The sequence below is a fragment of the Lates calcarifer genome, linkage group LG6 (genome assembly GCF_001640805.2).
Source record: "Lates calcarifer isolate ASB-BC8 linkage group LG6, TLL_Latcal_v3, whole genome shotgun sequence".
Taxonomy (NCBI): Eukaryota; Metazoa; Chordata; class Actinopteri; family Centropomidae; genus Lates; species Lates calcarifer.
Genome location: NC_066838.1, coordinates 19474986 through 19491885, shown reverse-complemented (window position 1 = coordinate 19491885; position 16900 = coordinate 19474986). Strand labels below are relative to the sequence as shown.

General features: G+C 42.6%; 1 protein-coding gene across 1 annotated transcript; it reads right to left on the bottom strand.

Moving 5' to 3' along the window:
• Positions 1-231: 231 nt before the first annotated feature.
• rbm38 (RNA binding motif protein 38) lies at positions 232-16574 on the bottom strand. Its single transcript, XM_018701173.2, has 4 exons — positions 16078-16574; positions 14354-14477; positions 11584-11638; positions 232-761 (listed from the first exon to the last, which is right to left on the bottom strand). Exons 1-4 carry the CDS (start codon positions 16297-16299, stop codon positions 410-412), a joined length of 753 nt encoding a protein of 250 aa, XP_018556689.1. The 5' UTR covers positions 16300-16574; the 3' UTR covers positions 232-409.
• Positions 16575-16900: the final 326 nt, after the last annotated feature.

Below are 16900 nucleotides of genomic sequence, written 5' to 3'. Positions count from 1 at the left end.
AATATCCAGCATTCAGCTCAGTACCTTTGGGGAAACTGCAGCCACAGCATCATGTCAAACAGACATATTTCTCATAGTCTCTTTACTCATGCACTCCCTCAGCAGTCAGACTGCCTCGCACCTCTGCACTGAGGGTCAACAGTAAGAGAGAAACGTCCAGAAAATTACCAGCCATCTCTTTCCAGTCCCTGACTTCTGCCATTTATGAAAAACATTCAGATCGTATGCTGATGACAATAGCAATAAAACATTTATTACAACAATAATATATATAAAAAAAAACAGGAATGAGAGTGCTTTCTAAAAGCCCTTTTGATTACATCACACTCTCTTCCTGGTTTAACCAGTCTCATCCTGATGATGCCACAGCTCAACAGTCACGCTGTTTTGAATCATCATTTCGGCATGCTCACTGCATGCGGTCAGGCTGGTGCAGAGGGTAGTGGAGGAAGGCCTGCGGGGCGGCAGACATGGCGGTGAGTGCAGCCAGAGGAGGATGGATGGCAGCCGGAGGGGTCGGGGAAGCGGTGAGAGCCGGCCCCGGCGTCCCGGGGGAGAAGCTGTAGCTGAGGTAGCCAGCAGAGGGCGATGGTGAGGGGGTGTAGGGGTACTGCTCCAGTCCTGTGGGGGCGTAGTGACTGTAGGCAGAGCTGTAGTCCAGGTAAGGGGAGGTGAGTGCTGCTGCTGTAGGGCTGAGCTGGGACTGCAACACCAGGCTGGGCTGAAGGAACGCCTGGGGATAGACGTACTGCTGGGCGAGCCTGGACAGACAGAGGAACCGGGGTTAAGATCAGAGAACATTAACCGAGTAAAAAAAAGAGCTGCAACTAACATTTATTTTCATTATCGATCAATTTGTTGTAGTCAAATGTCTTTTTTTTGTCTGACTAGCAATCAAAAACTCAAAGAAAATCAATTTATCACAATACAAGATATGGAAACAGCAAATTCCCACAGTTGAGAACCCGAGACCAAATGTGTTTGACATTTTTGCCTGGAGAGTGACTCAAACTATTGAAGGATTATCAAATAGTTCAACTAATTGTTGCAGCTCTATTAGAAAGCATTTTGAATTTTTCATGGTACAGCTTCTCAAAAGTGAATATCTGCTAGACATGACAGGAAATGTATATATGTCAGCTTGGACAGCAAATTCTGACAGTGTTTCATAATTTTCTGTCATTAACAGACCAGACAATTAAACAATTAATCAAGAAACAATTCTGCAGATTAATCATCAATGATGATAGCTGACAATCTAACTGAGACCCAAGAAAAAGAGTGATAGAGGAGTGTGTTTCATTTTAAAAAATTGCACATAGACACACACACACACACACACACAGCCTGACCTCATTCATATCTGTGTTTGAATATCCGATGGCAATGTCAGAAAAATCTGATTTGTGTGTGTTCAGAGCTGCCACTTGGTGTGTCTTGGTGAGATGTGATCTGATTATTTGGTGTCATTTATACAACAACAGTAACAGTAAGTAAATGTTGCACATTTAGCATAAACAAACAGCAACTGCTCCCTTTCTTTATATCCCAAATATAAAGGTATCCTCCTTTAAGAGCAATTAGCAGCACTGTTGCTGTTGCCTTAAAATAGACCTTCTCCCTTGTGTTTAAGCTTAATTAGCACACTGCCTTAGAATCGTTCAAAAAGAAACACTTTGTTCCAAATGAATTATCAATACGGTTAAAAATTAAACACTAAATAGAGATTACTTTTCATCACAATTGGTTGTGTTTTTGAAATAAAAAAAGCAGTCTGTGAATTGAATGGCCAAGAGCTCACATACACACACGCACACAACCTGACAAAACAGATGCAGTGTAGGAGATCGTTGGTACTCCGAGCCACAGCAATAATGAGAGAAAAAAGCGCTCTACTGTCCTCCTGTATTCAGTCATGCCCTTGCCTGCGGCTGCCCACTTAACCTGAACTGCCTCAGTTACATCTGGCAACAGCAACAGTGATCATATCACAGGAACTAGGTTACACTGCTGCGCTTAAGTAAAAACAACAGAACATGACAGTACTTAACACTTACACTCCCATGATCAGCGCCTACAGTCAAACCCATTAACCTGACAGTAACCTTGTCACCGAGTCTGAACAGGTGATCAGAGTAACGAGAAGCGGCTGCTGCTTACCCCTAAACAGAGTGAGGGCAGGGATCAGGTGTGCATACACAACAAACACAGAGACTGGGCCTGTGCACACCCACGCTGCTGTATACACAACACACACAGCCACACACCAGTATGTCAGCAGTCTGTCTGTCAGTGTATTCCAATGCCCATATGTTGGTTTAACCCCAAAGTCCCAAATTTTCTTGTGAAATTTCACCTTCACTGACTGAAGTTGGAGAAAACATTTCGCCAATCTCTGTGTTTCATTTAAGCCATACTGAATCATATTTAATACTATGTGTATTTAAGTATGAAACCAGTAACATCTTTGCACTAAGCTCACTGGCCGCTGGCTGTAGCTATACATTTATACATGACAGTAGTATCCATTTTTCATCTAACTCTTGTCAAGAAAGTGAATGAGCAAATCTCCATAGCTTTCCATTCAAACTTCTGCATTTGCCAACTACTAAGCATGGGGCAGGAAATATACTACTTTGGGACTGTGTTGCACTGAAGTAACACTGAACAGATCAAGGGAAGAATGCATTGGCTGGATGGCTGCTTTCTACAACAGGCCAATGATACAAGGCAGACTTCAAAATGAATCATGAACTACTTCAAGAAGCAAGTGTATTACATTATTAGATTATTAATACTGGTGCATCAATGTGTAAACAGCATTTAACTCTTGTAGCTGCTCAAGGGTGGTTCCCAACTCACAGGATGGGCCCCTCCAAAGGGTTGTGAGATAAGTGTGAGGGGTCTTGACATTCTTTCTAATCTTTACCAAGCCCCTACATCTGCTTTTGTGTGAGAGTGAACGATCCAAAGAGGTGAGAAACCACTGGTTCAGTATCTAATAATGCAGTTTATACGCTTGTTACCTGTTTTGTCTGTGAAACTTGAATAAAGTAGCATCTATGGCTGTCAAATAAATGTAATGGAGTAAAAATAACTATATAACTCTAGTTGAGTAAAGTACAGGTACCTCAAAATTGTACTTAAGTGCAGCAATTGAGTAAATGCACCTAGTTACTGTCCATCTCTATTGACTAAAGCACAGAAATATATCAAAATCACCTTTTCAACCGAGCCTTTAACACAACAAAAACACAACTGCAATCTCTCATGTCAAATAATTAAAACTTATCTAAAAGTGGCAGCACTTTTGCGTAAGACTCCATCGCTTACAGTAAAAAGTTCTTTGAGAAAATATGTTTTCAGGGACTTTAAAGGAGGTCCTGCAGAAAGGCAGCACCCTGACGAAGATAAAATCGTCAGACTGATGACATACAACAACATACAAAGTCAAAACAAAGCTGAAGCTAAAAACACCCCCTCTCCTTCCCCAACTCCTCCGTATCCCGTGTCTCCTTGCTCACTCCGTTAGTCTCTCCCAGAGCAGAAGTGCAGTGTCATTCCCACGGCTGTGTGCCGCTGCCTGCCTGCAGCGGCCTGACTGATGCAATGTGACAGTGGCATCGTACGAGAGGGAGCTGCGCCTCGCCTCTCTCCTCCCCATGCCTGGCATCATCGCTGGCTGTCAAACACACATTTATACATATATACACACACACGCACGCACGCATATATATATATATATATATATATATATATATATATATATATATATATATACATACATACATACATGCACGCGAACACACTCACACGACGTAAATTACAAAGTGCACAGGCAGAAAAAATGAACATGCAAGCCTGAATGAAAGGAGTATAATAAACATATGCAGTTAACAGGTTGTGTTAAGCAGCTTAGAAGAGGATGTGGATAAGAGCGAGTGGGGGGTTCAGGCATGGCAAGGCTAATTGGCGCAGCTGCATGGGTGTACACTCACTAACAGACCCATGAGAGCAGAATAACCTCCACTGACTCCCCTCTCCCTCCCCTCTACGGGTTTACTCCCTCGCAGTCAGCTTCCTCTGCTGCACTCCCCCTCGCTGTCCTTCCTCAGAACCAGGCAGCAGGATAAAAGAGATAGGATGCACTGAGTAAAAAGAATAAAAGAAAAAAAGAAAACATCCGCACATTTTTTTGGTAAGGGTCGAGGTCGGGACTCCTTGAGCGAGGAGTAAGCGAGGGAGGAGAAGAGAAGGGAGAGATGCTGAGAGGTGAAGGATCAGCCATCATATCCCTCATGCCTTAGGACAGCCACGCTTTTAATAGTTCAGATGAGGGATGTGAGGAGGGTGAGTCAGTCAAAGAGACAAACACACACTCATGGAGATGCACACAGATGACCCCCACACCCCCACCCCCTGTCCTCTCTCCATGAACACACACACACACACTCACACACAGCTTGAGGGAGGGTGAGAGATAGAAAGGCCAACATCAGCAGTGGACACTCAGCTCTCATGTCAGCAAGCAAGAAACACATTTACATTCGATTAATACAAATAGGGCTGCGTGGTACGGAGAAAAAGAACTTTACTGAATATTATCATGGCGGTGAAGGTCATGATAATTTCAGTGTGTCTTAGATGTTTGTTTTAAAAGGGTAAATCTTGCCAATGTGCAGATTTTGTTGTCAGTGTAATAAAATCTAAATAATATCTGTTTCACTTTCACTTGTTGCATGTTTGTTGCTCTTGAATGAATAATACATTAGTGTAAACAAATATGTTACATTGAGCATGTGCACTATTTGCACTTGATTTGAACAACTGATAAAATATTACACGTTAATTGCTGTTGGAGATATTAAGGGTTTCACACAATGAAAAATAAAACTGCACACATTTTTGCAGAATAACATGTAGATGAAGACTGCAGATGATATGGGACATTGTTGTCCCCTGATTGGCCCCTCCCCCTCTGATTAGGGCCAATATTAGTAATGGTTTTCCTCCATTTGTCATTTTGGTCTATAAAAAAATCACAGAAAATAATGAAAGACATCCTTCACGTCTTACTTTGTCTGACCAACCCAGAAACAATCAATTCACACTGATTTAAGACAGAGAAAAGCTCACACAGGTAATATTTGGCATTTTTGCTTGATAAACGACTTAAACAATTTATCAGTTTTCAAAATAGTTGCAATTTTTATGATGATTGTATGGTGACTCATTGTAACCTGTTAGCTCCAGCTCTGATCCTACATGTGATTTACCAGTCAATCGGTTCAAACAAAACAATCTGCTAATCTTGGGTTTAGACCAACTTTCATTCAGTTTTGAGGAAGCAGCTGTTAAACATCAAGCTTCTGCACCTGCGTCACAGTAAAAGACTTCTACCATAGCCAAAAATGCCAAGTCACTGCTGGTTAAAAGTTGGTCTCAATCTATAGTTGGAAGTCTTTATGCACTTTTTTGTCTGCATCAGTCAATGGCTCCTAAAAAGCACTGCAAAATGGAGGAGCAGGAGCTGAGTTTAGTGTTGAAATGCACATTAAAAAAAAAAACAACAAAAGCTAGAAACTGAAGAACTGAAAAATGCAAATGCAGATCAAAATGTGTCATCTTTTAACAGACAACTGAACAAAATGGCAGCTTTCTGTGCTATGAAAAGCTTCTAACGTAATCTTTTTTCTTTTTTTTTTCAAATTAGGTTTTTCATGCGACAGAAGTGCCTCTTCTAATTGGGTCCCTGGGTAAGAGGAATATACACCTGAGGGTTCGCCATCTACCTAAACCCCCCGACAGACAGAGTAATAACTACAGGCTTTGAGAGAGGAGAAAAGAGCGAGAAAAATAATTTAGAGGGGGAGGAAGGGAGACAAAGACGAAACGCAGGAAGAGTGAAAAAATTAGAGACGTACTGTAGAGAGAAAACAGTTGAGGATGTGAACGTATTATAGGAGTCGACATGTTGGCACCCACAGAGGTTGTTTTATGATTCACTAATGTTTCACTGAGGAACATTTTTCACTCGACCATAAATGCATTTCACACATGAAAAAAATAAAAAAAATAAAAAAACTAGCACCGGCGTCACATCTACCACCGGCCTTAAAGCTCCACTGAACCCATCCGCAACTACACAAGGCCACAGGTGTGCTGTTAGTCTGTGTGTCCCTCCACCCCCTATCCCCTCCTCCCCCGCGCGCGCGCGCACACACACACACACACACACACACACACACACACACACACACACACACATACACCATAACCTCCCTCCCTCCTCCTCTCTGTCTATGTTCCACTGTCTCAACAGGAAGTGCTACCCCTGCCGCAGCTCCTCCACCTTAAACTGTCTCACCACACATCCATCTCCTCCCTCTCCTTTCTTTCTCTCAAAAAAGAAACACTAGAACATCACAACAACAACAACAACAACAACAAAAAAGAATCACACTTCTGCCAAGCAACCACGCCAATGCTGGGTGCTAAAGGCAGACAGCAGGCAGCTACAAGCGACAGATGCCCCCCCCCGAATGAGAATCCCACCCCCACCCCCACCCCGACTCAGCTGTATCTCAAAGCTACATTTGGCATCAGCCTGTCCTCTGTCATCTTAAAACTTAAAGCAAATACGCCAAAGCAGCAGACAGAGCTCTGCTTTGTTTGAGTTTATCTTCTGTTATTTGCTGTTTACTGTCTGTGTGTGGAGAGGCAGCGCCATGTGTGAGTGTCAGAGCCAGAGGCCCCCTGGGAACCCTCACAGCAGTGAAAACAGAGGTGAAACAACAGCAACAGAAAAAAAAACCTTGCAGACACATTTAGAGAGATTTTATGTTTAAAGGAATAGTTTGACATTTCAGAAAACGTGTTTCAGTATCAACTTTTTGTGAGTTAGAGGAGAAGACAGAATAGCTTAATTTAAGGGGAAAACAGCTAGCATGTCTCTGCCTGAAAGTGACAAAAAATCAGCCTCCAAGCACCTCTAAAGCTCACTAATTAACACACTGTATCTCGTTTAAAATGACAATCACGACACAAACAGATTAAACACAAGATATAATATGTTAATTAGTGAGTTTCAAAGGCGCTGTGAGGTGGATTTTGTTATCTTTGTGCAGAACCAGACTAACTGTTTCCCATTCCTTCCAGTCTGTATGCTAAGCTAACCTGCTGCTGATTAACCAGTAGCTTTATATTTAACATAAAGACATGAGTGGAATAAGCAAGACCAAAATGTGTAACTATTGTTTTTAGGTTCATACACCATTATATACTAATATAATCAGTAGAATTAGTTTATACTTCTCATAAAAATGATACCGATATGTTCCACGCAAATTAGTATAAAGATTAAACAAGGGAAAGAGCACTGGTATCAGTATGGTGAGACAAAAAATTGGAATTGTAACTGAAAAGGCTCCTCTTCTGTATCAACTGTACAGCCCTGTTTAAACCTTGAGCTATTTCTTTTAGTTGTTTCCTAAAATAAAAAAAAAACCCTCCTCTACTTTGCCAAGAAATGTTTTAAACTGACTGCAGTCATACTGATCATGTCAGAGACACATCTAGCCTCGGAGCAGAGAGGTCTGATCTGGACAGATGTGCCCTTTGCATGTACTAAAACTGAAAAACATAAAGCCTGACAGGCTGTAGGTTTATTCATCCCTTGTTCAAACGTAAGTTGTAAATGAATCTAAAGGCATCATGATTCTTTTAAAGAGTCAGTGTTATGTCATGTCTCCTCTTATCAGCTTGTTTCACTGTGCTGAATACAGAACGCCTTCACTGATTTCCTACAATGACTTTCAACAAACCACAGAGATATGAGCTCATTTTACATGTAGGTGGGTAGACAAATAATGTTGGTGGCAGTGATAGCAGTTTGAGTTTCCTGTTGTGAAGAAGTGAATCTGCCATTCACTCAAAGTACAACACCTCCTGCAGCTGTGCTGTACTGAGATCTCCTGAGGTTAAAGTTGTTAGTATCGCTTCTTCTTCTACAACAGAGTTTTCCCTAAATACACCATTAAATGATGAAACTGAACCAGACTTACATCATTAACATCATCATTGTTTGGTTAAATTTCTCCCTCAAAGTGTGTTTTGTTGAAAAGGAAAGCAAATGTGTGCAGTGCTGTAAGGATTCAACAACACACTGGAAGAAAAAAAAAGGATCTCTCTTTTTTCCGTTAAAATCTGAGATAATCTTGATAACATCTGGCTTTTTCCCTTCAGAGCCACAGATGACATTACAGCTTAAAATCTGTGGGCTGTCTTTTCTGTCTGTTAGCTGATCAACAGTTAATGGACGATATTGTTAATTAAACAAAAGAATTGCCAAACATTTCTGACTTTCAGCTCCTCAAATGTGATGATTTGCTCCCTTTCTTGCTATGAATGGATTATGTTTGTGTTTTGGACTGTTGGTCTGACAAAACAAACAGTCTGAAGATGTCACCTCTTACTCTGAGAAATCATGACAGGTATTCTTGGCCATTTAGGCCTTTGTCAGAGAGTCGCCTGGATTTGTGTGGAGAGGGAGGTGCGGAGCAACGTGTAGCAAACGTCTCCTTTGAGCTGAGGATGTTGTGGTTCACGGTTGGCACCTTAAACATCCATGATGGGTGTTTTCTGATATTTCATATATGATAAACAATTTGTCAGCTAATCAAATAGTAATCAACAGATTACCTGACAGTGAAAAATAATCAGTGTAGTCATTGCAGCAAAACCGTGATGTGCATTTGTCCAAACTAATCACAGAGATACATTGAATGTTATCAACTGTATTACTTTAAAATAAAAGATTTTATCCATAGTTAAAGAGAATGAATTATGTTAATTAATTTTTATCTGTAGCTTTGATGGTTTATGGTTTAAAAAAATGTCCTCTCAACTGTAAAAATAAAGCCATGAAGTCTGCAGTCAGTTCATAACCTGTCAGGCCAAACACTTATTTATTTATGCTTCATGACAGCTTATTACTGGTCTGCAGTGAAGCAGTAATAAATTACTTTTGAACCACTGATAAAATGACTTGTGTGCCGTGTTGTAAGAAAGCAGCAGCCTTTGGAGAAATGAGAAGTTCACGTCTTTGGTATCTCCTCTATTTTTATCAGTTAATCTGTAGATTATCTTCTAAATGTATTGATTAATTGTTAAAATGTCACTTGTATAACTTGAAATGTCTTGTCCAAACAACAGTCCACAACCCATAGATATTTACTTTACAATCACACACGCACAAAAAGCAGCAGATCCTTGATAAAACAGCTTAACATGTAACTGTTAGAACCATCTTAAGGCGTAAATATGCAGGTGTTTATACACTAATAAACAAAGTGCCACCCCGTGTGCGTGTTTGCCTTTCAGGTGTGTTAGTTTGTGCTGGTGTGCCAGGTGATGTTTTCACCTCTTTCACTTCAGTGAGGTGTCAAAGCCGTGATTCTTCCCGGAAGCAGAGATTAAAAGCGCAACTCCCTCTGCTTCTAATGTCTGCCCTCACTGTGGGAGACTTTCAATCAGCCCATCATCACTCATTCATAGACTCATCTGGGTCAGCCTCAATTCCCTCATCACTCATTCAGAAATTGAGGACTGCAATATTAATAGCACTCAGAACAGTTGAGGTTTTTAATGGACTTTTCTGTAGCCGCAAGGATGAGAACTTGTCATCCTGCAGAAAGTCAGTTCTTTTCCAAACCACTACATTCTGTATGTTCCTTTAAAATACAGAAGATTCAGTCTGAAAGCTTACAGAATCTGTTTGCATCACAGAAACCAAGCGCTCTCTTCCCAAAATAGCTGATATTTCAATATGAAATGTCACCTGCAAAGTCGGCAGCACACCCACATACATGTAACCAACAGCGATACTGTTGAACAATATCCTTGTCTAAGATCACCTAAGCAACAGTGATACACAAAATATCTGAGTCAAGCCTGAGTAAGTGTTGTCAGAGAAGCCAGCCGTGCTCGACTTACACAACAAGAAGCTGCGACCTGCGGTGTCTCTCTGCTGTCTCTAACAGCCCTGGGAGTGAATCACCCTTCATGCTGCACTCAGGAACTGAGTCATTAAGGTTTCCTTCTGTGTTCACACTGAAACTCTGGGAAACTGGATGAAGAGGAAGAACGCCCTTCACATGTGGATTACCGTGAGTTTCCAAGCAGATCCAGTTCCTGAGAAGGAACCAGCTGCTCTCATGATGCACCCGCTGCTGCCATTCAAAATCCTTTATCACTGTGGATGCTATTTTATACTGTGATACTGATGTAGGACGTTTTCTGAGAAGACTCTAATTTTGGATTAAATAACCAAAACAGGAAAATTATACATTAATCGTTTTGTCTATACAATGTTAGAAAGTGGTGAAAAACACCTGAGAAAAAGTCAGAATCAGCGAAAATACTACATAATATCGCCAGTTCATTATCTTTTAGAGAAACTGAGGCGTTACTAAGATAAGATAAGATAATCCTTTATCAGTCCCACAATGGGGAAATTTACTACTGTGACTTGGATGCATGCTAATATATGAGAGGCACAAACTGAGGCTGATATAGAATATGATCAGGCTGTGTCGTACTTTAATTAAATTGCCCACAGTCTGTTTACATTCTCTCGTCATACTACGTGATATACCACAGAGTGATGGTAGGCTGAGTATACACTAAGTCGACTGAGTATGTCCACTATGTCCACATAGCTTCTTGTCTCATTAGTGAACAGGAGACTACTGCCCTGCAGTCGCCATGTTTATGTTCCTTCATTCACTGTGACAGAAAGTGGTGATCACAATGAACAAAAGGTTTGCAGACAGCGGAGATGACTTTGCTAGATGTGTGTTATTGAAAAGGACAAGATGGCAAAGTCTTTCCTCAACTTCTTCAACCTTGGTCTCACTATCAGCATTCTTGTGTTCCCCACGCAGTGCTCTATCACTGAAGCTAATGTGGCCCTGATGTGCAGTAACATTGAGGAGGTACACTTCAACTACAGCTTAAACTATGACACAAATTTATGTCACATCGCGGTTTATATTATCAAATCACACAACCTTACATCAAATTATTGGGCACAATGTTGATGCAACAGTGTCTATGTGCACTAATATGAGAGGTAATGGCAGCAGTGTGTTTTTGAGTGTGTGTGTGGAGAGGATAAAGAGAGGGGATGCGAGGAAGTTTGACTAAATGGTTCGTTGCCTCAGTGAAGCCCAATTCATGCGTGAGTGAAATTCAGAATTGAGCTTCTCATGTGTTTAATGGACCAGAGAGACAACAGAAGACAAATCAAAACACAATGTACAGATACAGATAAAGAAATGTGCGTTTGAAGCACTGCAGAGTTTAAACAAGCATCACTTGTGCTGTGACAACCACTGGGGATTTTTTTTTTTTCCCTTTCTCTCAACGCTGCAGAGTGGCACTAACTACCACAACCTGAGTGGAGAGCAGGAGCGAGTGCTCACAAATGTCAAGGACGGAGGAGTGAAATGTATTGTGTTGAGGAGGAGGAGGCAGGTGAGGGAGAGAGGTGGAAATAGAGGTATTGATTCTTCTCAGTCTTACCCATATTGCCTCTGAGCCCACGTAGGATGGACTTGCTGAACTCCAACAGAGAGACCTGCAGACAAAGACAAAGAGAGACAGAGAGAGAGAGAGAGAGAGAATATGAGGATATTTTAGCTATCGGCAGCACACACAACAAAAAAGAGACGGGCAGACAAGGACAGAGCCGATTCACTCCCTCTCTGTCTCTGCTTGTTTGTCTCAGATGTTAGCATGTATACGAGGGTATCAGAGACCGACTGCTATTCCCTCCGAATGCACACATGCTCAAAAGACTCACAAAAATAATGATGCACTCTATTGCTCACAAACATCTGTGACCTCGCTGCCTTCAGAGTTCACCAGGAATCAGCTGAGGCTGACTAAGAAAGGAGAAACTTATCCTCCTCCTCTCTGCCCCTCCTCTGACTTCATTTCTTCATTCCTCCAGCAATTCACTCCTCTTGTTATTTCTCCTTTTACTGTACTGCCATGACTTCATCAACCCTCCTCCTTTGTTCGAACGTATATCTAAATGCACATTTTCTTTTTCTGCCAGGACAAAGAGGAGACAGACGCTCTGTTATTCCTTGCTCTTAACAGTCCCATTCCCTCTCGCTCTTCTTATTCTCTGCCTCTCCCATTCTCTCGCTGCTCTCTCAAACACAATAACAAAATACCAAGCGCTGCCATCTCCCATCAGCCGCATGCTTGGGGAGTTGCGTCGCAGCGCTGGCCCCAGGAATAGGGACACACAGTCAGTTGTTGTTGGCGCCACTGTTTGTCAATCACACCTACACTCGACAGTATTTCAGCCAGCGAGCTTTAAATGAAGTGGCAAGGGAGAGCTACTGTCAATGTCTGGTGTGCGCTGAAACGTCGGAGGGGGGAAGCATGAAAAACACAAGCGCTGGTGGTGCACTGAAAAAGCCCGGCGGCGTGAAAGCTGTGCATTAACTTGAGTAACACAAGGAATGAATGTATGGTGGGAACGAGCAGAGACAGTTATCCGGGTGATGAGCATACCAGTGGTTTTGCATGTTTTATCCCACCAACCTCAAAATTTGTGCATTTATTTATTGGTTTTTAGATTGATTTCGTATCGTCAAGGCAGCTGTGGGTTTCCATTCATCTCAGTGAAGCAACAAGGAGAGACTTCAAACCTATCTGAGATCCATCTCAGCGGCCATTTAGCTGCCTTTCTTATTTTCTTCTTATGATAAGATGAATGTTTCCATGCACATTAGTGCTCTGGATTTTTAGTCTTATCTTTGTTTTGACAGTATTCAGGATATGGTGTTTACATGGAACATGGGAAACCTGATTACTCATATCCCTGTATGAATGACTGTAACAATACCCAGATTTTTTACTGTCTACCTGCAGGTGTGAATTGACTCCACAACATCTCAACCTCTCCTTGCCTTTTGTTTTAGCGTGTTGATCATCTTTACATCATTTACCATCATATTTTTTGATGGACTAACTGACTACTATGTAACTTGAGCCAATGACACAGCTGCGGTCATAGCAGAAAAAGAACAGAAACCTGGATGAGGTGTTTACACGCCACAGTATCTTTTCCATAAAGCAGAACATTAAAAAACATGATCATACCAGGACATTGGTGCAAATGTAAACACAGTCAGTGTTGTTGCAAGGAATATTATGATTTCCCTGTTGGTGTGTTCCTGCCTGCAATTTGTGGGATGCTGTAACATCCCAGCTCCTGGAAACTAACCTTTTTACAGACATGTAAATAAATTTTTTTCATGACATCTGTGTTGTCTGTCCTTGAGGTTTAATCTCGCCAGAACACGCAGCAGTTTGTGAATGTTGTGCATTGCTGGAGCTGAAGTTTCAGATCTCAGCGTCGAGTAGGAGTATTAAAAAATGTCTTGGTGACCTCATGGTTAATGACACATACGATGCAAATTCAGTGTCCAAGGTTTGCTTTCTGCTGGGGACCATTGTTGCATGACATGCCCCCCGTCTCCTTCCGTCTTTTCTATCTGCAGCGATAGCATGAACTCTCCAATGAAGGCAAAAATGCCAAAAAATCATCTTAAACTGTCTCTTTTTTTGAATTCATGACCCTGTGTTAGCATCACAACTTTGAATCAAACACAGAAGACTAAATATTTACCATGGCAGGTCACGAGTCTCACTTGCAACCGTTAATTTCCTCTCACCTCTCACACATTTAAGAAATCGAAACACACACCATAACTGCTACCCATGCATGAGGATTCAAGAGGTTTGTATGACTCACAAACTTAAGCTGCAACTTGCATGTCACAATAATTCTTGGTATGGGAGGCATCGTAACATTTATGATCTGTGTGTGAGCTGTGCTCGTGAATCAGTACATGTGAAATGGGCACCTGGTCTATAGTCCCCTATCAAACACTCACTTTAAAAGACCAATGCCAATAAGGAATTGACCCTATGACTACAAGTTAAAGAGTATAGTCTGTGTAGGCTGATCTATCTTGTTTCATTTTTGTCCAAAAGCCATTAAGTCAGCGTCACTATTGCACTGAGCGACATGTCCCTGCATTTCTATGACTATATGAACTGCAGTTTGATAGTTGATCCTACATATGTGCAAAACAGTCCTTGACAAAGACAATATTTACTCCTGTTGGTGTAAGGTTTCCTGAAACCCATAGCTTTTTTAAAAGTGAAACTGTATATTCTTGACAGAGTAGAGAAGTCAGAAACATGGCATAAAACCTTCTGTCATGACCCTGTAGATCCTGTGTGTTTAGCAGTGACCTGACACACTTACTTGTTTGCGAGCTGCGAGGCTTTGCTCCCAGGTACGCCAGGTTCACGTTGGCCTTCCTGCCATCGATGATGGGATTTGCGTCTTTGCACGCCCGCTCCGCTGCCCCCCTGTCCACCATGGTCACCTGTTGACAATGTCACAGCATTTCTGATTAACATCACTCTGGTGAGACACTTTAGGCGACATTAATTGCATTATGCGAGAGCTTCTCTAACCAGCATGGAGGGAGTGATCCCAACACGAGCACTCTGATGAAGCAACAAGACCCAGAGCGGGGCGGCCCTGAGGGAGCTGCTGTCCTTGTCTCTCCTCAAATGATTCAATCTTTTAGCTGAATGCGTGAGGAGACATTGACTCCGCTGCATGAAGTGAGCAATCAGTGTGTTTTAATGCTTCCAGTGGAGCGTCGGCTCTGTGTAAGGTCTGGTGTGGGCTGATATGTAGGAGGCTGATTTTCTTTTTTTCCTTTTTTATTTTTTTAGACAGGGCTGCCAAGGATGAGATACTGGAATCTACCTTAAGGGAGTGAGTTGAGGAGTGGGCAGATAACAGTGGGAAGAGGGTAGTGAAGGTTAAGACACACAGAGCGCAGCCACACACACAGTCTGCAGACAACTACACCACCAATAAATGGGCCACTGGAAATGAAACTGCCACGCTTGCTTTCATTTCACAGCATCAGACTCTTGACTCTCTTATGCAAACAGAGACGAGTGGATGGTTTGAAATCGCTGGGGCTCAAGAAGCTGCTGCTGGGAATTAAGACCACTGAGGGGGGAAGTCAGGGATGAAATGAGCACCGCCGTCCCAAAGCGGGAGAAAACAACTCGACGCACACTGGTCACCTCAGCTGATTGGCTCACTGGCCGTGCAGAGGCAGAGATAATTTGAACTGCTCGAGGTCAGGCCACAACACACAAACCCCTCTCCTCTCCTCTCCTCTCCTCTCATCGCTTGGTCTCTTTCTCTTTTTAAAACACAAACTCACAATCACTCATACAAACAACCAAAACCATCTGAGCGGGGTGGGGGGGTGGGCTGGTTGGCAAGGGGCGGGGGTGGGGAAGAGCTGTGAGGGAGGAAGTCAAAATGAAACTACTGCAGCCTTATCTTGCAGAGCCAACTGACATGTCACACCTCTGTGACCAAAGAACCCCCCCCCCTTCCCTCTCTCTTTGTCACACAAACAGCAAAAAGAGAGACATCTGTCCACAGCTGCAGCAACCAACTCAAGTGTATCTCTGTTTTTGTGTGTGTCTGTGTCCGTTGCTGCACACAAACCCACACAGTGTGCCCTTACACTGTGTGTCTGTCTGTGTGCTGATTGGTACTTTGGGACTGCAGAGATAATTGATGACACACTTATAAGAAATAACCTGCTACTCATGCTCCAAGCATGTGACTGCCACCACCAGACACACTGCACATGGCTGCTGCTGCTGGAACAAAGTGGCAGTGTGTACAGCCTCCAAGGCCCAGAAAAGAGAAATAATCCTGTGATAATAAGCAGGCGATGAAAAAACAAAACAATTAACCATCATGATAAGGTGGCTTTAAACTCATTACTCGCTGCAACAGACATGATCTAGTGTGTTTTTTACCCCCTCTGACTGTCCCAATTAAGTCAGAGAGGCTGATAAAACCTTAATTAAAACCCACATTTCTCTCTTCGTGTGTTCAGTTCTTCGTTTATTCCACTCAGAAAAAACAGTTGTTGAACTTACAAAGCCGTATCCTCTGGATTTTCCCGTCTGCTTGTCCGTGATCACCACCGCCTCGTCGATGTCCCCGAAAGTCTCGAAATATTTCCGAAGTGAAGCGTCGTTGGTGTGATAAGGCAGCCCGCCGACAAAGATCTTGGTGTAAGTTGTGTCTTTCTCCATGGTGGGGTGCATTATTTCTAACGGAACCCCAACCAGCTGACCTAAAAACAGTGGCGAACTCATGCGGCTCGGGGGGGAAGAGGGGATTTAAAAAAAAAAAAAAAAAAAAGAAGAAGAAGAAGATGATGACACAAAGAAAGCAGCAGAATAACTTTACGCTCCCCGGTCACCGAGAGGGCTATAACAACGATAACAGCTCGTCCATGGCCAAGAACACGAAGCCTCCAGATGCCTCACGTACAGCTTTTTGGACGTATAGTCTTCCTGACAGGTGTCTCGGACCCTCTTGTCTCCTGCCCCGGAAAAAAAAGGCAAAGTCTTTAAGCCTCGGTAGGCGAGTCTTGCGTGCGCCCACTTCGTGTCTGGTCCAATAGACGAGCGGTGCGTCTTTTCCATTGGCGCATCCCGCCTCCTGCTCCACCCAACTGCACACACACACACACACACACACACACAGGAAACCCCCACATGGCAGCTAAAATATTTAACTGCCAGTGAAATGGAGAAACAGATGAATTATTTGAAATTGACTGTAGAGAAGAGCAGGGAAGATTCAGTGAAAGTGAAAGGAACCACGTTTGTGAGGATTATTTGAAAAGCTTTGTGAGGTTCACTGTTTGTTTCAGTGGATGGGAAGGAAGGAGGCGCTGATACCGCTGATCAA